The sequence below is a fragment of the Homalodisca vitripennis genome, chromosome 2 (assembly GCF_021130785.1).
Source record: "Homalodisca vitripennis isolate AUS2020 chromosome 2, UT_GWSS_2.1, whole genome shotgun sequence".
In the NCBI taxonomy this organism is placed as follows: domain Eukaryota; kingdom Metazoa; phylum Arthropoda; class Insecta; order Hemiptera; family Cicadellidae; genus Homalodisca; species Homalodisca vitripennis.
In genome coordinates, this window is record NC_060208.1 from 47594392 (window position 1) to 47618591 (window position 24200).

At 36.5% G+C, this 24200-nt stretch overlaps 1 protein-coding gene across 1 annotated transcript; it reads right to left on the minus strand.

Annotated features, from left to right (window-relative positions):
• Positions 1-259: 259 nt before the first annotated feature.
• LOC124355617 (folliculin-like) lies at positions 260-23892 on the minus strand. The gene is made up of 8 exons (XM_046806779.1): positions 23697-23892; positions 22656-22779; positions 21155-21292; positions 18450-18653; positions 14080-14171; positions 5144-5247; positions 1293-1435; positions 260-289 (listed from the first exon to the last, which is right to left on the minus strand). Exons 2-8 carry the CDS (start codon positions 22773-22775, stop codon positions 260-262), a joined length of 831 nt encoding a protein of 276 aa, XP_046662735.1. The 5' UTR covers positions 22776-22779; positions 23697-23892.
• Between the last annotated feature and the right edge of the window lie 308 nt (positions 23893-24200).

Genomic DNA, 24200 nt, shown 5'->3' on the forward strand with positions numbered 1-24200 from the left:
AACCACATCTATTTACCCGAAAGAGTAAAACATTGGAGCTTCTTTCACTCATATGTTCCAATAGCCACATCTGTGTAACCCTTGGAAACCACTGGTCTAGACAATTGTATCACAAAAAATAGCGTTAGACCAAGGATCCGTAAAGTTTCAGACAAGAATGTTTTTCTTAATTAAATAAAAAATGGTTAATATGTAACACAGACGTAACAATAATCAAGTACTTAGCGTTCGAAATAAGACTTCTTACTCAATCATAAACCTACTTGAAGCTTATGAGAACATACAGATCCTGTGTAAAAAAAGGACTCTTTACTTGTAATGGCTATAGAATGAAGATTTTCTTTACTAGCAAATGTAACTATCACGTTTTGCTGATATTCAGAGACTAATCGACCCTGTAGCAGAATCAATGTCTGATTGAAAAGTTAGTCTGTTGCTCTGGTAATTGCTAGAGAGATTTTACTATTATGAGCATAAATTAGGCATCAAAGTTGGAGATATTTCCCATGTAAATAGATAAATAGTGATAAAAACATGGTCCAAATTATAGCATTTTGGACATAAAAGATTTGGTAACAAAACTCATATAAAATTAAAAACTACGAAAAAACTACATATTCCCTTAATCTCACAGTATTATTCGGGACTTGGAGAATAACTTGGAATTATAAAAATTTCATACCCTGACCCTTTGACTGGTGGGTTTTCTTATCATTATGAGTAATTGTCCTAAAAAAAAAAGTTAGTTTATTTTAATTTTATTTTCGATTTTGTTTTTTTTAGGGGATTTGGATTTACTGCAGTAGTTGTGTTATGAAAAACACTCACCCCACCCCCCCCCCCCCCCACCCCCCCCCCCCCCCACCCCCCCCCCCCCCCACCCCCCCCCCCCCCCACCCCCCCCCCCCCCCACCCCCCCCCCCCCCCATTTAAATTGTTAAGGATAACAATACTGTACGTAATATTCATTGCAACTTAAACAGATATAATTTGACTGGAATTACAATTAAATACTTTGAATAAATGCCCCAAATTCACTTAAATAACAATTAATGCAAATAGACTCCAACAGATTCTAACCAAATTTACCTTGTTTTTAACATTCATTCCTACTAGTTGAGTAAAGTCGTCAGTTTATTATGAATTGTTGTTAAACCACAAATATGTAATATTGATACATATTATTTACATAATACTCCTCATATTGTTCAATCATTTTGTGAAATAATTTAAGAATCATACTCTATTCCATATGGATATATTGAAATAATATATCTCCTAGGATTACAAACCTTAAGTGTGAGGACTGTTGCCTGGACCAGTGCAGGAATGTCACCTCTCACAATGACTTGTCGACCTTCCAGCACATTCAGTGCTGCCAGGTCAAACACTGGAGCGGTCAGAAACGTCCGGAGGGACTTCAGGCTACCCTCCTCTATAATAAAAAACACTTACATAGGTCAAAAGGTTCAAAATCCATGTAATATATAATAATCAATGATAAAACTAAAGATATCAGAGTTCCCATACAATGTGATTACTACAATACACAAGTTATTTCATTCCAGGATCCAATCAGCTACGGATATTATGCATATATAGATACAAATATACGAGGGCTGTTCAGAAAGTAACCTCCGGTCGATTGAAAAAAATACACCAAGTTAAGTAAAAATATTTTAATATATACATCTTACAACTACATCTTTGCACTATTTTTCGACATAGTCTCCATCACGATTGAGGCACTTATCGTATCTCTTCACAAGCTTTGAAATTCCTTCTGCATAAAAATCACCCGCCTGTGCCTTGAGCCAGCCTGTGACCGCATCTTTGAGCTCTTCGTCGTCATCAAACCGCTGGGACCCGAGCCATTTCTTCATATGCATGAAGAGGTGATAGTCGCTTGGCGCCAGATCTGGGCTGTAAGGTGGATGGTTGAAAACGTCCCACTTGAAGGACTTAAGAAGGGCTGTTGTTCTGCAAGCAGAGTGAGGACGGGCGTTATCGTGCAAAAAAACGATACCGGAAGTCAGCATACCACGGCGTTTGTTCTGTATAGCCCGTCGTAATGTTTTTAGTGTTTCACAGTACACGTCTTGATTAATGGTCGTCCCACGTTCCATGAATTCAACCAACAACACCCCTTTGGCATCCCAAAACACCGTTGCCATCAGTTTTCTGGCAGAAAAATCTTGCCGGGCTTTTATTGGTTTGGTAGGCGAATCTGAATGTGCCCACATCTTTGATTGTTCTTTTGTCTCAGGGTTTACGTACTTAATCCAGGTTTCGTCACCGGTCACGATTCTGTTTAACAATGGTTCTCCTTCGTCCGCATAACGTGACAGAAAGTCTAATGCAGAGGCCATTCTTTGAGTTTTGTGGTGGTCGGTAAGAATTTTGGGCACCCATCGTGCACATAACTTACGGTAACCCAATCTTGCTGTCACTATCTCGTACAAAAGAGTCTTAGAAATCTGTGGAAAAATCAGTAGACAACTCCGCCATTGTGAAACGTCGATTTTCACGAACTTTTGCATCAACTGTCTGAACGAGTTCGTCAGTCACCAAGGATGTTCTACCACTCCTCTCTTCATCATGAACGTTTTCTCGTCCACTTTTAAATAAACGTACCCATTCACGGACAACTCCTTCACTCATAACTTGTGGTCCATACACGGCACAAAGCTCACGATGAATAGCTGCTGCAGAGTATCCTTTGGCTGTAAAAAAACCGTATATAACAGCACGCACTTCACATTTGGCGGTATTTTCTATTGCAGCACACATTTCAAACTGCCACAAAAACTAAACTAGCGCAGGTACGATGTTCACTCGACTACAGCTTGATGCCGACTGACCTGCTTAGTGCGTGAATGCACAGATGGCGCGCTACTCCCCTCCACTACCCGCACTGTGACCAACCGGAGGTTACTTTCTGAAACAGCCCTCGTACATTACAAGCACTCTAAGGGGTTTATTACACCTGAAGACACCCAAGAGGGAATATTAAGAGACACTTGAGAAATTGTGTGACTAGTGCTCAGAAGACTATTGGAAGGTACCGAAGCACGTGGCAATTATGGAGAGGATGCTTTGGTGTACCTCCTAAAATAGAAGCTGAGTTGGTAGAGTTTTAAGCAATGATATATATAGTACTCAGTTCATGGAATTATTGGAGCAGTTAACTAGATAGTTTTATGAAAACAAATTGTTTCAAAATATGATTACATTTGTATTTATTACATTGTTATAAGTATTGAATTTTATATACATATCTCATACAGAACTTACCAGATATTTACTTAAGACTTTAAATGGGATATAAATGTTAAAACCCTTCATAAACAATATCATTTCACAATATTTTTTGTAATGAGGTGTCTGTCTGACTTTGCATCAACAGATACTCCAACGCTGGGTTTGAGAAACTGGTGGTGCCAAAATTAAGTTATGGTATACATTTTTGGGGCTCCTCAGTGTTCATTGTTTGACAGAAATTTTGTCCTTTAGTTATTTGAGGAATGGCTCCGGGTAACAGCTCCACAGAGTAATTTTAGTTAAATGGCATTTTTATTCATGTATCACTCCTTACTTTTTAGATACAAATAGATTTTGCATGTCTAACATATTCTTTTAATACCAGAAACATAACTACGAATAGACATAATATGTCGCTTTCATATCAATCAGATTCTATAAATCCAACCAAAACTTTATAATTTTCTTACAAATTGTTTTAAAACAATTCTAAAGCCTTTGGAAAAGCCTTAAACTTATGAGAAGTGACTTACGAGAAGCAAAATGTAAAATATGGTCACTATTACAGTTTTCACAGATATGTTTAGGCTTAATATAAAATAACATGACTAGTCCCGGAATAATTTGTAAATCCAGTTTTGCCTCAAGTATTAGAATGGTAATTACAGGAAAAATATACTCTTATATCGTCTCAAATAGGTTTAGTTCTTTCTAAGTAAAATATGTAGAGTCCCCTCAAAGCTCCCTAAAATTGGGTATAGCACTTGGCAAAAGTAAGACTATTACAGCAACTTATAAATTATGCTGCTTGCAGTCAGTGCCACCTAACAGACACTAGTGAGGCAGTATATTCAGTTACATGTCAGTGCTGACCTCACTCTCTGATTGTATGGAATGAACACAATATTGAAACTGTGCATGGAACAAAGCCAGTATTAAAGTCACTTATATTTTTGCACATGTTACACATGTCAGGCCACACTTATATTTTCCTCTTAAATTAAATTATTAACTTACTGATTCCAAATTCTGGTTTGATCATTTGGTTTAAATTGGTATTTGAATACTATATTCTCTTAATGATTTTAACTTCCCTGACTGGCATTTATTTAAGATTTTGCATGTCCAGGAGCACTTCTGGTTTGAACTGATCATATTTCTCGTGTCATAATTGTTGGCCTGATAAAAAAAAAATAGTTTACATACATACTTTGGTCCAAAAGTGTACGCTATACTCCTGACCTTAGTAATCTTCTTTCAGTATTAGGGATCTGGTAAAAAATCCCAACATTTCACTATGCCTTACTATTCATTAAACCAACATTGTTGCTAAATCTATGCACTGTACGTAAAAGTGTTCACATGCGTCACAAAGTACAAACAAATCTATGTGGATGTACACCACAAAACACACTCAGACAAGAAGTTTATCAGACTGGCCTAAATTACTGGTTTCAATCACTCAGCTAACAATTGATTGACTTTATTTACTTATCAAATGTGCTGCATCTAATTTAATAATGATACTACTTATTTGTTTTGAGGTCAGAGTGTGACTTGGAGATTTATTGAACTCACGTTAAGTCGGTTAATCAGATCAAATATTCCCAGTGACAGTGTTAAGTAATACATTGGCAAAAGGGGATTTTAAGGCTCAATTTGGTATAGTGTTGACCTTACTCTTCCAAAAACGATACATAACAGGATTTAGATGTAGGCTTCAGAATACTGTAGTGATGAAGATTCTAGTGGGTTGACATGACACAGTCCAGAGCCAATAGACGGAAAGGGTGATGCTATAAATTGTTAAGGATGGTAGTAGTCACTCAGTGGTAAGAGTAATAAATTATTCACCAATCCTTGACTGTTTGTATCAACTCACCAAACACATGCTGAGGCTGCAGTTTGTAGAAGGGAGAGCGAGGAATGACTTCAGACAGACGAGAATTGCAAGCTTCGATTATCCAAGCAAACCAACAATGGAGCCTGCAATAACATCCAGCACATGATAAATTATACTGATAATTTAGTTATGATGGCCTGATTTCACAAATATTGGTCTTGATTCATTACTTTAAAAACAATTCTGCAAGCTTTTATATGAGTAAACTATGTATAATGAAAATCACGAATCTTTTCAGAAATATTTTTCTGTTTTATTTTCCCTTTGGGCAGTGACTTTCCAAATATCAACAAGTACCAAAAATGAAGTTTTTTTTATATTTGTTATACAACTATTTTTCATTGTAGTGACACTTTATCTGGCACTTGTTCAGACATTATTACTTTTGTAAAAGAAAATCATCATACAACTTTTAGTAAAATAAAACAAACACTTTAAAAAATTCATATTTTAGTAGTAACCAATAAGAAAAATAAAGAAAAAATACAAAAATTGAATTTTTTCTATTTTAAAAATACAAATGGACATTCAGGTTCTATAGGCCTACATCACAAAAAAAACAGATGTCGTAAAACAGCCAACTGACAGCTTACAGTGAAGGTGGAACACTTCCTAGTGTTTGGTAAGAGCTAGCTGACCCCACTCAGTAACGCTACACATTAATCACACAGTACACTTCTGTCATAGTGGATGTGATTAGTAAGAAACTCCACTTTGTTTCTAATACTCCTCGATGGATAGCTAATAAAAATAAATAAATCGCAGCATTACGTTTATATTGCTTTAAGATAGATAAAAGATGTAACCACGTTATTGTTACTGCATGTGGCTTGTAGTGCGGCGATGTGACTGTTTCATTGTTACTGTTCAAAGGGTAAAACAGTTAGAATTAATAAATAAACTGCCTTTTCTACAGATTATGTCCAAACAGCATAGTAAAAATATAACAAATAATGTCTGGATACATTGACATAAGAGCCTATTGTGTCTGGGCACTGAAACCGCACATCTCCGTTCGTACCCCCAAAATAGACAATTAGTCTCCAGCCAAGACCTCAAAGTCTAACTCTGGCTTCCAAAAGATGCTCAGGCACCAGGGAAAACATCATACCAAACAATTAGACAAACAATATATATAAATAAATAAACAAATCGCACACCAAAATTTTTTAGAACCTAAGTGGACTGAACTCACAAAGCACACTCACACTGACGAGGCCAAAGCGAAGAACTCACTACCGCTACCTAATAGAAAGATACCCTGTGTATATCCACTGAACACAACCTACATACCCTCATACACTAGAGAACACAAATAACCCATAGCTAGGGGAGGAGTAAAGCACAGTTAGATCAATTTTGTGGTTAAGCAATTTAGAGTCCCTTGCTCCCTGCAAAGGGTAAGTCTGCAGGAAGCAAGACACTAAACCAATTCCACTCGGTATCCTGTGCTAGGGCGAGCTCCGAATGAACAAAAAAAGATTGTGCACTCCTACCCCTCCCTACCTAACACTAAACCTACACCAACAACAAAACCCCTCCCGAGAGACAGCTGAGAGAGCAGCTAACCACGCTCTGCTACCATTGAAACCGCACATCTCCTTTCACACCCCCAAAATAGACAATTAGGAAGCGAGCCCCCATGGTGGCGAACGGGATGGCAGATCAGAAATAAACCTAGAAGGAAAAAAGAAAAACACCGTGGATAGCGTGCTCAGGTTCTTTTTTTTAATTCACAGTTACCACCACAGAGTAGGAAAAATAAATTCTTTAACCAAGATAAGAACATCTTTGCCGAAATAACAATTTTAGCCAAACAATTTTTAAAACAATCATTGCTACAGTTAACATAATTTGTCGGCCATATGTCTCAGGTGCACCTGGATAAAAAATTAGGACTAGCTATAATTTAAAACAAGAACTGCCAATTCCACCCAGTATCCTTCGGCTAAGGGCAGGCTCCTAATGAAAACCAAGAAATAACACTAAATAGCATTTAAACTAAACTTAAAAATTAAATAACAAAATACGAGGGCTATTCGGAATGTTTTGGAATTAAAAATTAACAAAGTATAGGAAAAGTTTTATTATATACATTTGAAAGCCACACTTAAATACTACTTTTCAACATAGTCGCCATTCAAATTTAGGCACTTATCATATCGATGGATGAGCCTGACAATGCCTTCCTCATAAAATTCTGCCGCCTGTGTCTTCAACCAGTTTGTCACTTTTTGCTGCAGCTCTGCGTCGTCGTCAAAGCGCTGCGTTGCCAGCCACTTCTTCATTGTTGGGAACAAGTGGTAGTCACTTGGTGCAAGATCTGGGCTGTATGGTGGATGAGGAAACAACTCCCACTGGAATGATTCGAGAACTTCACGTGTGCGATTTGCCGTGTGAGGTCGAGCGTTATTGTGAATCAACAGAATTTTCGAGCTCAACTTTCCCCTACACTTGTTTTGGATCGCTCTTCTGAGGTTGTTTAACGTTTGGCAATACCTTTCTGAGTTGATTGTAGTGCCTCGTTCCAGAAAATCAACAAAAATTACTCGTACACCTTTCTTGTCCCAAAAAACAGTCGCCATAACCTTTCTTGCCGACATCGTTTGCAAACATTTTCTTGGTTTGTGAGGGGAACTTGTGTGTCCCCACTCCATTGACTGCAATTTAGTCTCGCAGTTAACATGTTTCACCCATGTTTCATCGCCAGTTACGATGTGATCGAGTAGTGATTCACCCTCTTTGTCGTAAGCATCCAAAATTGTTAACGCTGCAGCCATGCGCTGGTTTTTGTGGACGTCGGTCAGGATTTTCGGTACCCATCTTGCATAAAACTTGTGGAAGCGAAGCTTATCAGTGACGATTTCGTATAAAAAATTCGTGAAATTTGAGGGAAACTAAGCGAGAGTTCCGTTATGGTTAACCGTCGGTTTTCTCGGACCTTTGCGTCAACTTTCTCAACAAGTTCGTCAGTCACTATGCTGGGTCTTCCACTTCGCTCTTCGTCATGAACAGGCAGACATTTCAAACAGGCACTGTGACCAGATGCGTTACAACATGAACTTCCCGCTAGCACGGCTGGATAGCCACTGAGCGGTGGGACGTCCTGACACCAAGATGGCCGCGCTAGTCCCGCCCCTAGCGGCCACAGCGCAAAACGTAATCAACTTTCCGAATAGCCCTCGTATAAACTATAATAACTGGCAACAATAACAGAATAAATTAATTAATTAACAAGTAGCAGGGTATCACAGATGTTGACTAGGGGTGTTCAGCTCGTCATGGAGGCCAGCTTTCCAGCAGAGCAGGAAAACCCTGGAAACTGTCTGCGACCACCCATGATGAGAGAGCAGCAGGAGGCAAGAGTTCCTCTCCTGGACCTCGTCAGTGCGAAACAGCAACTTAAGCCAGCATGTTAGCGGGAAAATAAATAAGTGAATAACATTAAAAAAACTAGAAAAGGTAAAAAGTTACAATAAGTACTTCCACTAATGTGCAAGAATTTAGAAGTTCCTTGCCACTCTGAAGAGGATGTGCAGAGCGCTCTCAAACAGCACAGTCAGTGCTTCTGCAGCCACAACAAACAACACTTACATATACTACATAAATAAACATATACATGAGCCGGGGAGAACTGGGCTCAAGACTTAGAACCGGCTCAGCACATCATCAGAATTTCAATATTTTACACGAAGAGCATGACATAAGACAGTCCCTCCTATTCGATGAACAAAGGAAATTCAGAATTGGAAAACATAATCCTTAACCACTATTAAACAAAATAAAATTTTTCTGAAACCAACCATCAAAAAATTCTAAAAATCCACAAAAACGTAGAAACACATACCACGGTTTTCGTACCAATGACACCATTAAGCTCCTCACTTAAGTCACAAGAGCTAGTTATATTAGAATAGAGACTGGGCAGTATAGAACAATTGAGGAAAATATTCACAAGACAATTTTCTTAGTCCATTCAATAGACTTAGAAACCCAAAGCTTACCACTTCTAATTAAAAGGAAATAAATAGTTTTGTAAAACAAATGTCAGTGTCTCACTGCAAGTCACTAAATCAAGGCAAGCTCTCACAACTGCTAAAGAACTATGCTCACAAACCAGAGTAAATACATGGAACCATCAACACTTTGAAACAAAATAGATGCATCATGTAACTCAAACTACAAAAACTGAATTCTGGTAGAAGCACAGGTGCACCAACTCGACACTTATTCTCCACAAAAACTGTCTAATAAACTCCCTTCACTTGACATAAAAAAGTCAGAATAAGGTCAATAAAGCCATCAACCACAGCAATGAAGCTTGAAGATGGAGAAACGTATGAATAATTCTTTGACAGACAAATAGGAACAATTGAAAATTAATTAGAAAACCCTAACAAAACATTTATGAGCATTGATCAAATTCAGCCGGATTTCATTAAATGTAGCCAAACAGTACTGTCATGTTAACAACTTGGCACTAAACGAAGGAAAAACAAAGCAAGTACTGTTTAGTAGAGCACAAAATTAAAATGTTGGACTCCCGATGTTAGAGGTGGAGGAAGAAACTAAGTACTTGGGAATTATTGTAGACAGTGCTCTATCTTGGACACCTCATATTGATTTGGTCTGCAACAAATTGAGTACTGCCCTGTATGTGCTCAAAAGAGTTAGAGCTGTCACAGACCTCGCAACAGCTAAAGTTGCTTATTTCTCACTATTTGAATCCCACATAAGATATGGACTGCTTGTTTGGGGTGGATCAACTGCAGGAAATCTGAATAGAGTCCCAATAATGCAGAAAAAGGCTGTGAGAATGCTAGCAAGCTTGGGACCAAGAGACACTTGTAGGAGTGCCTTTAAAGACCTTGGTATCCAAACTGTTACTGCCTTGTTTATCTTTCAGTCCATCATTCACATTCTCACAAGCAATGCTGAACGATTCATCGACATCCATACCCACAACACCAGAAACGCAGTAAATTTCAACCTTCAATCTCACAGACTTGCAATGTTTGCCAAAAAACCTTCCTATGCAGGAGCAAAATTTTTGAATCTACTGCCAAGACATCTTAAAGAAGAGAAGAGACTATTGCCATTCAGGACACGTCTCACCACCTAGCTGGCCGACAAGACATTCTACTCCGTTGAAGAATTTTCAAACTGGAGAGATTTGTCAACCTAATTTATAATTACGAGGGTCGTCCAGAAAGTAAAGAACGTTTTGTTATAAGTCAATAAAAACAAAAGATAAGAGCATGAAAATTTATTTATAAATACTTATAAACTTACTCTATTTTTCTACAAAATCGCCGGAACTGTCAAGGCACTTGTTGTAGCGTGGCACCAGTTTTTCTATACCGACGTTATACTGTTCTGCCGCCAAGGAATGAAGCCACGTTTTTACTCCTTCTTTGAGGTCTTCGTCACCCAAAAAGTTTTTTTCCGCCTAAAAACACTTTCAACTTTGGAAACAAGTGATAGTCACTCGGAGCCAGATCTGGACTATACGGAGGGTGTCCGAAGATTTGCCATTTGAAAGAATTGAGTTCTGCTTTGGTTCGTGCACTGCAATGAGGCCGAGCATTGTCGTGGATCAGCACCACTTTCGACGACAGCATTCCGCGTCGTTTGTTCTGAATAGCGCGGCGAAGCCGATGCAAGGTCTCGATGTAGGCCTCTGAGTTGATTGTTTCGCCTCTCGGCATGAACTCCACATGGATTAGGCCTTTTCGGTCCCAAAAAACTGTTGCCATCAATTTCCTGGTGTTCAAATTTGGTTTTTCTTTCCTGTTTTTTGTTGGTGAATTCGAGTGATGCCATTCCATTGACTGGAGCTTTGTTTCCGGGGTTCGATAGGAAACCCAAGTTTCGTCACCCGTTACGATGCGGTCAAGAAACGCATCACCTTCTTCGTCATACTGAGTCAAAAACTCAAGAGCTGCTCCCATCCGTTTAGTCTTGTGGACATCAGTAAGAATCTTAGGCACCCAACGAGCACACATTTTCTGATAACCAAGACGTTCAGTCACTATTTCGTGCAAAGGCGACCTTGAAATTTGTGGAAAAAATTCCACTAGACCACTCAAAGTGAAACGACGGTTTTGTTGAATTTTTCCATCAACTTTCGCTGCCAACTCGTCAGTAACGAGTGACGGCCTTCCACTTCGTTCCTCGTCGTGCACATTAGTTCGACCTTCCTTAAGTTGAATGCACCATTTTCTCACTGATGACTCGTTCATCGCATTATCACCGTAAACTGCCTTAATTTGCCTATAAATTTCAATAGGTCGAACATTCTGTGCATTCAGAAACCGTATCACACTACGCAGTTCACACTTGGCGGGATTTTCAATTAACGCCGCCATTTTAAACTTTCACAGGAGACGCAAACGTGACCTCACGGTACCGCTACTCAGCTCACACTGAGGCAGAAGGTGTGGCTAACGAACAAGCTATCTACCGCGGTGGTGGGGGAACTGCGCCGCCCGTGATGCGCAATCGTTCTTTACTTTCTGGACGACCCTCGTACTTTTATGTATTGACACATATTCTGTACTCTACATTCACGAATAAAGTTTGCTTTGACTTGACTTGACATTAAAATAATCCAATTACTGCAGAATTTTTTAGATCAGTCAATCGGGAATTCAAGCAAAATGAAACATTATAAAACAAAGGTCTTCAAAAATTCCCTAAAGCACTAAAAATCTCCACTGTTTAAAGTCCTGCACCAAAACATAAACCACCTTCAAAGGAAGACAAACAGACTTAATGATTTGCTGGAAACAAAAAAACCCACCTTAATTTTATTGACAGAACACAATCTTTCAAGTGAGGAGCTAACTGGTAACAGAATCAACAACTATACACTTGTAAAAGATTTCTCAAGAGAAGTTAATAAAAAATGCAGTGTGACCATTCACGTGAATGACAGCCTTGAAACTAAGTTGCAAATAACACAATCGGAAAAGTCTGTGATCTCTCCATGATCCACATTAACTCTGGAAAACTCAAACCTAGCTTTTAGGAGTGTACAGACCCCCAAACTTTATATGCACTAACATTCACAATGATGATATCAAGACAGAAATCTTAACAACTGGCCTGTCTGATCACACTGCCCAGATCTGCCACTCAAAATAAAATACTCCCAATCTCAACAAGAAGATAATCTTTAACAATATAAAACAAGTCCTGAAGGATGAATCATGACAAACTGTCTATAATGCTTTAATCCAAATCAATTTTTAATCAAATACTTAACTGGACCCTGAATTCTACATGCCCCTTGATAAAATCCAGACTAAAAAAAGATTTAGTTTCAAAAATACAAACGATCAAGAAGCATGCAGGTTTAAAAATATTTATCTTTAGACATTGGTAAACAAGAACCAAATTTGGGAGTTCGCTGAGAAGGTAATTACAGCTCAGGCAAAGAAGGAATATGGCCTTAGACTGATGCATGTAAGGAAGGAAACCACATCAAACTATATTCCAATTTCAGAAAACAAACAAAAAACTATTTGGAATGTAATTAACCATGAGAGATGCATAAACGAGGAGCATTCAACCCACATAGAGTTGGTAATAGATAAGAGGTTGATAAAAGATTCTCTCCTGGTAGCATAACATCTAAAAACTATTTCAGCACACTCTGCAGGTAACAGTCACTATACAGTACCTAATTTCAAAACAGAATTATTGAACCCCAAAATCTGTATTAACCCTCTCCCGCTCGTATTGTTTCCAGGCGCTCACGGTGCTTCTAACCTCAATTAATTCGCTCTGCCGGTTGCGCTTAGTCAAAATACGCGGTTCCTCAACTTACACACGTTCTGTCATTGTAATTGACTATAATTATATATATTAATTATTTTACCATATATCAATGAAGTTGATTGTACAAGACCAGGGAGGGGGCACACGGACAGCTGGGCGCGGGTTGGCACGGGGTTGTTTGTTGTGCAGTTACTTGGTGAAGGTCATTGTCTGGCTCGCTGTCACTGCCACTGCCACTGTAATTACTCTGAACTACATCCTCAATGCCACCAACCACTTCACAAAGCTCTGGTACATCACTACACTCACTTGAATCGTCGCAATCACTACTAATAACGAGATCGATTTCACTGTCACGAAGTATACGACTACAACCCGCCATTGTTTCCCCACAACTAATATAAATAGCAAAATAATGGAATAAATCTACTGTAAAAGTAAAGTAAATAGTCTCTTGATAGCAAACAACCCGTAGTAGTACAAAATATTGCTACTCGAGAGCAGCACTTATCGGCTCTAGTCGTTAAAGCAGTGCGTGCCGATCTGTGCCGTTTAAGCTGCAGTGGCTATGTGGTGGCCGTGCCGATTCATGCCTTGCGAGTGGGAGAGGGTTAACTCATAATAAATCCAACCGTAAGATCTGAAATATCAAAAGTTATCTCTGGCCTAAATCAAAACCATCTTCTGGATTGAATGAGATCTCCTCAAAACTACTTAAAAATTGCAAATTATAAAAAATAATTCAAAAATTTTAAAATGGTGTGAGTCCTTAGTAGAAAACTACAGAGTTTAATTTTTTTTTTTTATTTCAGTGCTTTTGGGAAAATACCTTCCTTAAAGGATAAGTTGATGTGTGTTAATGTGGGTGTGATCTTTATCCTTCTTATCTACAATATCCAACGTAATTGCTAAGGCGATGCTTGACCGATTAATGAGTCATCTTATTGATAACAACATTCTCAGTAGTTAACAACACGGTTTCCTAAAGGGAAGGTCAACCACCACAGCCCTGACTAGCCTTGTTCGGTACATTATCAATCAGATGGATAAACGTTTTACCATTGTCACAAAAGTAATATATTTAAGTACATATAAATAAGAATATAAAACACTCATGAGCAAACTACACTCACCTTGCGTATACAGCTTTCGACTTGACAAGCTGAGGTAAGGGCCGAGACTGAGATGGCTCAATGCCTCGGAACGGTCTCTCCAAGTTGTAAACCTGTACATTGTCTTGTCAGTAACTGAGAGTTGTGAAATTTAATTTCTTTAATTAAGAATCTGCCGGATCCAAAACGTTTTCACAATTCTCTGTTGTAAAGTAATGTGAATATCATTAACAATTGAAGGTTTTCAAAATATTGTTCATTTACTCATGATTGTACTAGTAATTCAAATTAAAAGAAACTAATGTTTACATGTTATTACTTATGCTGTTTAGTTGTTTACTGTTTAGCACACTGGTATAGGGATTGAAACAATGATGTGAATGTTTTCAAGGAATATTCAAATTTAACTCAACAAAATCTTGCAATTATATCAGAAACCACAGGTTTGCAACATGCTTTATTTCAACAATGGTACATGACATTCAAAATTTGCCTGAATTACATAAATGGTCAATATACGTACACTATTCTTCACCAAGTTGAAACGCTAAATAATACCAATATTACTGCCTTATACTTAACTATACACAGATTTAGTTTTTGTGAGACGTTTTGATCATACTACACACAAAAGAATTGAAAATCTACACTGAATAAACATTGATATAAATAGTAAAAAAGTTATAAAAATAAAAAACTTACTATGTTCTAATATCATACAGTGGTAATCAGGTAGTAAGAGACAGATTATACTATATAATGGAACTTTCCTACTGGGACTACTCAAAATCTGGTTTCAAAATGGTTTCAGAAATGAGAATATAATAATAATATAGTGTAACACCAGTAATCAAGAACACACAGTTCAAAAATTAGGACTTTATTATACTTTGATATTTTTTGGAATTAAGCAATTAAAGGACCATAAAACAATTGTACAAGCTATTTTCCTAACTTTCCATGATATATTGCTTAAATTATAAAATAGAGCTCAGATCATAAATTTTCACAATTCAGTAAGACATGAACTAAAACTAGAACATATAAAACAATTACTCAGCAATTTTTTCTAGGTTCTTTGGTGTGAAATGTTAATTAGGCTACATTTTATTCCTTTTAGATGTGCAACTGTTTTTAAAATATTTTTGCACTTGATGTGAAATGCACACACACATGCGTATGTATGTGTGTGAGTGCCCACGTGTGTGCATATGTGTGTGAACGTTTGTATGTGACATTATGTAAAAATAAAGAATACATAATGTGTAATAATTATAGCAATTCAAGAATCAGAAATCTAAAATTAAGTACAGTATTAGAAATTGGCTTCCCTGTAAAGCCTTGTCTTAATGCAATTAGACAGTTTACTTGACATTACACATACATAGAGAAGAAAGCAACTCATAGCCTAAAGGTCCACATAGGACCAAGTTTAGCTTAAACATCAAAGAAAGTTTCAAAGAACAAGAGGTGTTTATTATTACTTAAATTTGGATTATTAAACATAAATATTATGTGAATGTTGAGTTTAGCTCTAGTTCACTTTCCTCTTTCTCAAATCAGTATTACATTAACACTTGGTTAAGAAAATGTTCTCACCTTGTGATTTATAGTTTGTTGTAGCAGAAAAAACTAAAATTTTAAATAATATAAACAAATTCAATCATGATTAAAACTCTATTTTAACTCTATTCACCTTATCTTGAAGCCAAACAACAATAACCAATGCATGTTGTGCAGCCAACAGGGCTAGATAGCACAAACTTGAGGAGCTATGTAAATAGCCCTGTACATACTTCTGTTGCCTTGTCTTGATACCAAATAACAGTAGTAACTGATACATGTTGTGCAGCCAACAGGGCTAGATAGCACAAACTTGAGGAGCTATGTAAATAGCCCTGTACATACTTCTGTTGCCTTGTCCTGATACCAAATAACAGTAACTGATACATGTTGTGCAGCCAACAGGGCTAGATAGCACAAACTTAAGGAGCTATGTAAATATCCCTGTACATACTTCTGTTGCCTTATCTTGATACCAAATAACAGTAACCGATACATGATGTGCAGCCAACAGGGCTAGATAGCATAAACTTGAGAAGTTATGTAAATACAGTACAACCCCGATAAGTCGGCCCCCGTTAACCCGGAAGTCTGGCTAACCCGGACCGATTTTCAATTAATAAATAAAAAATCAGACAAACATTTCAATAATAAAAACGTAATATTTTTGAGTGGTATAGTATCCGTGAATCGATGTTGCATCAGTATTTGATGGGACTGTAAGACAGTGAGTGTGTGACTCATGGCACACGGCGACCGAGTGGCGGTCATTGTCCCGGATTCTCGGAAACAATAACAGACGCGTATTTCCCCAAATCCTCTCCGACGCTCTACCGCCGCCATGCCTGGTCCCTCAGAACCTACCTCGCTCCACTCACTTGTGCCCGTGTTGTGTGTGTAGTGTACTGTATTGTTTGCTTCTGTACTGCAATCGTGCTTCAGATAGTGTGCTTCATTTGTGTTGTGCGTTTGTTTTTATCTACGCGATGACAAGAAAACGTAAAAATGTTGTAGTGACAATGGAAAAGAGACTACAGGCATTAGGTAGGATAGATAAAGGCGAATCTTTAAAAACAATTGCAGCATCTTATGGTGTCAGTATATCTACAGTATCGGATTCGAAAAAAAATAGGACAAAAATCGAAGAATTTTTGGTTTTTGGTTGGAAGAATGTTTGGTTTTGTGCGGAAAGGGAACGTGGTTTGCCAGTGTCTGGGCCTATCATTCAAGAAAAGGCAATCAAGCTGAATAAACAGTTGCCTGATTGTGAACCAAATTTTACTGCGAGTTAAGGATGGTTGGATAGGTGGAAAAAACGGCATGGTATTCGCCAACTATCTATCACAGGAGAAAGTCTATCTGGGGACAACAGCATTGCTGAGTACTATAAAAACAAGTTTTTGGATTATGTTAAAGAAGAAAATTTAACGGCAGATCAAATATATAATGCCGATGAGACGGGTCTGTTTTACAGAATGTTGCCGAGCAAAACTTTGGCCTCAAAAACAGAAAAAGCAAAGACCGATTGGCAATAATGGCCTGCAGCAATGCTTCGGGGAAGCATAAATTTCCTCTACTCTTAATAGGAAAAGCGAAAAATCCGCGAGCACTGAAAAACGTAAATCGGGATTCTCTACCAGTTGTCTACAAGTCTCAAAGAAGTGCATGGATGGACAGCAACACTTTTAAAAACTGGTTTTTTGATTGTTTTGTGCCAGGTGTGACGAAATATTTAAAAGATTGTGGGTTGCCAATTAAAGCTGTCCTACTAATTGATAATGCTCCTTCACATCCGTCTGCAGATGTGCTGGTCAGTGGGGACATTACCGTCAAGTTTTTGCCGCCTAATGTAACAGCGCTATTACAGGCCATGGACCAGGGGGTTCTCGAGATAATGAAGAAGGTTTACAGAAGACAGATGCTAAGCACAATCATTGACAATGAAGGAGGACACGGTGTAGTTAAGATTCTCAAAACATTTAATGTGAAAACTGACTGCAAAGAATCTTGGGAACAAGTGACTAGAATCAGCTTAATTAAATGTTGGAAAAAACTGTGGAAGGGTGTATGCGACTTGCCTGAAAATATAATTCAACCAGTGGGGAACTGTAATATGGAAAATGACTCTCCAGACGATGTCCAGCCCCAAGAACTTTTGGATATGTTCCAAAATATTGATGGCTGCTCTGAAGTTGATGAAAATGACATTAATCTGTGGTTAGGGGCAGACAATACCGGAGGCTATGAGCCACTTACTGACGAGGAAGTGATCACGTCGTTTTTACCTGATGCTAATGAATCAGACGCTGAGGAGGCAGACGGGGACATTGAAGATCCAGTGATGAGTCATGGAGATGCAGTGACCAAACTAAACGAACTAATGGTTTATTTCGAGCGACAGGCAGAAACATCGCCGGCTGAATTGCTCATGTTGAAGAGACTGCGAGATGGCACAGCACGCAAGCGGCAGACGACATTGGCACAACAAAGCTGACCGAGTTTTCTACCAGGAAATGAACAGTTATAAATGTACTGTAAGGATTAATAATAATTAAATGTGCATATTTTTTTACAATTATAATGGAGTTTATCTGTAAGTATACCGCATTTTATTAATTTTTACCTAATTCTCCGGCTAACCCGGATTTTCGTTAACCCGGATCGGCCTCAGTCTCGATTAATACGACTTATCGAGGTTCCACTGTAGCCCTGTACATACCTCTGTTGCCTTGTCTTGATTCCAAATAACAGTAACTGATACATGTTGTGCAGCCAACAGGGCTAGATAGCATAAACTTGAGGAGTTATGTAAATAGCCCTGTACATACCTCTGTTGCCTTGTCTTGAAGCCAGTTAACAATTAACTGAATGTTGTGTGAAAGGAAGGGCCAACTAGAAGCCAACAGGGCCAGATCACGTGAACTGACAACAATGCTAAGCCAGTGGTAGAATCCTCGAGCTTTGGCATCACGCACAGAGAATGAGATGGACAGAGCACAGTTGGGGGGTTCACAGAACACACAAGGGTTCAGCTGGAAACATAAATTGAGAGTAGAGTTTGTGTAGTGATATTAAGTGAGTTTGACAAGACATTTTCTACCATCTTTTTTAATTTTTTATTAGTATGATGATCTACAGATTCTAAAAAATGGTTCATGAAAGATAAACAGTTCACAAAACAGTAGTACAAGAATAGCTGCAATTATTCACACAGGAAAATATATACATTAAAAATCAAATTTTTCAATCAAATATATATGAGGGTATCTTAAATTGTTTTGAAAAGAAGCAAGTATATAACCCTGATAGATTTGAGCAAATCTTTTGACACTGTAACTCCTCTATTTTATGTCAGAAAAACTTTAATTTTATGGAATAAGCCATTTAGAATTACAATTAATTGAATGTTACTTGAAATGCAGAGAATAAATGGTTTGTGTTAATTTCTCAGAATTCTTAGATATAGTTGCAGGGGTACCCCAAGGCTCTGGTTTGGAATCCTTTTTATTTTGAGTAGTTATTAATGATTTTAGTACAAATTTACCGTATTTTTCAATGTTATATGCAAATGACACCACCTTCCTATTATATAATACTAATATTATTAATGTAAAATCCAGCATACAGATTCTTTAGAACAAGTCAAAATCTGGTGGTCTGTACATAACCTATTGATTAATTAAAGTAAGACTGAACATATACTTCACTCACTAAAACATAATATAGACATTTTGTATGATATTTATTTTTATCCTGTCATGCTGTTGGGTATTTATCTTAAAACTAAACTTAGCTGGTATGCACATGTTAACAATCTTTGCAAAAAACTGTCAAGAGTAACTTGTCTCTTAAGAAAATGAAGATCATGTTTCTGCTTGGAAATTTTGTGAATGGTGTACTTTGGTTTGTTATATTCGTAACTCAACTGTGGTGTAAGACTTTGGGGCAACTCAAGTGCAGCCAAAAAAGCTTTTATTTGGAAAAAGGCAATAAGAGATATCACTGGTCTTTTAGCTTCTGACTAGTTTTAGAGCGACATTTCCTCACCTCAAAATTATGACATTGAGTTGCACGTATATATACAGTAATTTTATCACAGTTCTAAGTCTAGACAAAGCCTTAATTTAGTGATACCAAATATTGTTGGACTATGATTGGACAAGTCTCATAGAAGTTACCAGTAGCAGTAAGGCAATTATCATGTAATAAATACTGAAGAATGATATGTAGTTGGTTAAGGAGAAAATGTTTTTATACTACTGAAGAATATTTTAACAGTGATTTTAATGATCTAAGAATTTGAATGTTGTTTTAATTTTAATTTACTATTTATTGTTGTTGTAATATTATGACTTAGCTATATCAACTTGACGAAGCTTATTTTAATTTGTTTTACTTGATAACTAATAAAGGATCTGAATCTGAATCTGAAAAAATTGTGAAATCAATATAAAAGTTACTAATTATAAAACTTGAACCATACCATAGTGTTCATTGTAACCTCAAGGTGGAACCAAAGTGAATAATCTGTACTTCATTTCTTCAATAAATACAGAAGAAAACTTACTTTTTTATAAATACAAGTATTTGACCAAACAACTGTTAACTGAGCCACTTACGATTCTCGTGGTTGATAAATCCAGAAATAAAATAACATCTTATAAATAGATTAACTTTTACCTTTTTGTCTCAGATATTGATACATTGCCAATTTTTAATTCTATACTAGTATTTAAATAGCAAATATTTCATGCTGAAGGTGGAGAAACTAGCAATCAGTGTAAATGAGGATTAGCTCAGAGAGTTAACTCATGGGTGTCTTTGTACAATGGAAACATAATTCAGAAGTAACAAAAAAAGCTGTAGCAAATTATGAAGTAGGGAGAAATTATAGTAAAAGATAGATACAAATATAAAGAGCATATTTGTACAAACATCTCAGTCCATTAAAGGTGAACTCAAGATTCGGTAACTTGAATAGTGATTTCATTTAAATTCTAATACAGTTTATTACTATAGCTATTTAAACAAAACTTAATATAGGATTACATAGGGTCACAAAATAGATTTAGTTAAGTCTAAATATGAGAACTTAATGACTGATGCGTCAGAATTCATTAGCAAGATACCTCTGACATAAATGACAGTGTGAAGATGATTCTGACAATACTGACCCTCCCTCACTTCCATTCACTCCATCCATCACTGACTAAAAGCTTTGGTAGGCACAATATCTAGGTAAAAACTTTTTTATAGTAAGAATTCAATATGTATATTACAGTTGAATTTCTGATAAGAACTTAGTAAAAAAATTATTTTTAATTTGTACAAAATAACTCTTATATTTAAATTAAAACTTTAATAGAATTTTGTGAACTAGTGGAACTACGTTACTCCGTTGGGACACTTATTGGCCATTTATAATATAAATTTAATAAAAACACTACATTTTTTTATATATTTGCTTTCTCAATCAAAGTGATAATAATAAATAGAAAAAGACATAATTCTTGAAAAGGATGCAATCAGTTACCTCACAGCTGAGACTCCGCACACAGACATGAGTCAGCCAGGAAACCAGGGCTTGACGTTGAACAGGCAGACGACTGCTGATGTAGCGGGTCCCAGATACTCTCTCAACAGTCACGTACTTCTCCGCCATCGAACAAGCCTGTAGGTCAATAGCACAATAATAGGCAAGTATCTCAAAGCTGAGACTGTGCACACAGACATGAGTCAACCGGTGATGTTTTAAAGATTAAGAAGTATCTTATTATTTGTATCAATTCCCTCAGAATATTAGAGCATTTGTCTATGCACTGATAATCCCATTGAGGAGTAAAATATATCTAAATAAATGACACAGTGTTTTATAATCTTCTTATATGTTATCTAAAATTTTTATAAAGTTTCAAGTAATTCCTCCTACACTCGTAGTTTGATGGTACTTTGTCTCTACCTTGTCACAAATAATTATTGCAGACAGACCAGAAACTTTCTAAACATTTTGTCTTATCAGTGTCATTAAAAAAAAGGCCATGTGGCCCTAACTTTGCCTGTATAAATAAAGAATTTTTCATTGTATCATTAGTAAATCTCTGGCTTCACCAGCAACCTTAATTAATATTCTGTATTCTTACTAAGAATACATAGCCAAAGATCCATATATATAATCAAAGTTCACATACGTTATTGTTAAAAATAGTATTATGGAAGTAACACAATTTCAACTTAACCATTAGCCTATCTTCAAAAGAATTGACTTATGATTTTGCTTGTTTTAAAATCTTTAGTGTCTAAAAATTGGCCAAAGAATAATGCTCATTAGAATTTAACTCCAAACATTAACAAATATAGATAGATTATTTAGACGTGAAACAGTTCGCACATGAAGAGGCAATGGGTTTGAGGGGAAGTGTGTGCTGGGTGGGGTACGAGGAGTGAGACGGCAGGTGCATCCAGTAGACTACTAGCACTATTACAGATTTTTGTCTTATACACCTCTAGGTTTTCATTGTACTTTGTTAACATTACACTCGGGGTTACAGTTTCTTCATATACTCAAATATACATGTTGTATATTATTTAATCAGTTTTTTTTACAGTTTTCGAAACCAAAGTACTTGAAGTGTCCATTTTAAGAACTGATATTTATGTTTTTAGCCACACTAGTAAGCACTTTACTCATGGAGCAGACAGAACAGACTATCTGTGCTGATCAGATGCGTGCAGCGAAATTTGTCCACTGCACAATCAAGGCCCATTTCACATCTAGACATATAGGATATCTATCATTATAAGAGTTATAATGCACTGGATCTTTTTATATGGACTAAATAGCATAAAATAAGGATTATACCAAAAAAAAAGCAGATAGAAAAAATAACGTAAAATCGAAATGGTTTAAATGTCAAATTGGGTTTGATATTAGGCCCTTGGTAAATTTCTTCAAGGAAAAACCGTTAGTAATAGACTTTTTAAGTTATTCAACAAACCTTACTTCTTTAACTAAATCAGTTCTCAGAGACACAAACCTGGCATGTGACATCATTGGAACTCTGAAGTTCTTCCTCTTGTGGTGCAGAATAACACGTGAGAAGTATGCTTGGTCCATGGAGATCACAGAAATGACAAAGCGATATGACAAAACTCATCTTTCTGAAAATTATGTTTCATTAATATAATTCTTCAGAGTATATTAAAATTTGACTAAAAACACTGGATTTTGATTATATTTCATCATCCAGTCTTTTTGATAAAACATGGTTGAATGTTAGTACATCTCTCTTTGCACATACTACTAAGGACAATCATCCGTTGGTCCACAAATAGTTTTAAAAATCATACTAAATGGAATTTAGTAATATAGTCTACTTCATCTGGTACAATAAAACATTCTTTACTTCTTTTTATTGAATTTTCTATGGATTTCACAAGACTAAAAGAAATCTTATCAGACTAAGCAAAAAAACCTCAACTCGTCCTTCTTAATAGTAGCCTATCTGTTCCAATTATGCAACCATCCAGGAACAGCCGGAGAGAGTGGAGCCAGTGAACATTTGAGTAAGATTTTTGATGATAATTATCCTGTCATTGCAGAATTTTATGCATATGCAACCAGTACAGTTTTTATTTAATTTAGACTATCCAAATATACTTTACAGTAGGCTACATTATTTTCAATGTCAGTTGAAAATTGGTTTAATTGAGTTTCTTATTACGTTTTACATGTATACAAATTCTGGTAATTATTTACTTTAGCCACTTCACACTATTTGCCTAAATTTCAACTTAAAATAAGAAAATATATGCACAGGATACTAGTAGGTTACAATAGATATAAATGAGAGGAAAGCCTAAATAATAACAGAAGTTACAACAGAAACGTCCCTAGCCATTGATATTTTTGAACTTTTGGGATATATTTTGAATAGTCTAACAATCTAGGAGACAGGGCAGAATAATAAGCTAAATTATTCTAAGTTAGGTGTTTTTAAGACTAAAGTCATTTCCCATTATTCTTACTGTAGATTATTAATGATAGACTAACCTATTTACTACAACTACCAACTTACCTTATTATTTGGGCAAAGTATTCAAACTCAGTTCAATTAATTGCTACACTACGTCTGATTAGCCAAAGGATTTAAATTTATATTCACAACACAAATTAATAAACTTATAAAAAACCCAATTTCATACGAAGTAATCAACCTTATCATGACAACAACCAAAATAACCTAACATTGCGCAGACAGACATTAGGTTAGGTAGACCATAACAAGTTTTTTTTCTTTCCTTTTGACTTTGAATGATACATGAAGCTCTGTTTTATTTCTGCTCTACAATGAAGCCCCAAAGTGCTTTATAAAAAACTAACAGTTTATAAAGGACAACATACGTCTTGTGGTTGCCAATGCTATTTGCCCTCTTAACAGAATTTTATTATTATGAAGAAACCAGTATTAAGAAACAAGTTTTTTAACAAAGCGAAAACGCATTTTCAATAGTTTTTGTCGGTTTTGGCTATTATAATGAGATTGACTTATTATCTACTTCGTATAAAAGTTGCGGTTTTC

Excerpts from the sequence above, each read along its gene's own strand:
- LOC124355617 (XM_046806779.1), bottom strand. The coding sequence starts at position 22,775 with ATGAGTTTTGTCATATCGCTTTGTCATTTCTGTGATCTCCATGGACCA. Across the intron at positions 21,293-22,655 it reads CCAATGATGTCACATGCCAG|GCTTGTTCGATGGCGGAGAA; the intron begins GTTTGTGTCTCT and ends ATTGACCTACAG. Across the intron at positions 14,172-18,449 it reads TTCAAGACAAGGCAACAGAG|GTTTACAACTTGGAGAGACC; the intron begins GTATGTACAGGG and ends GACAATGTACAG.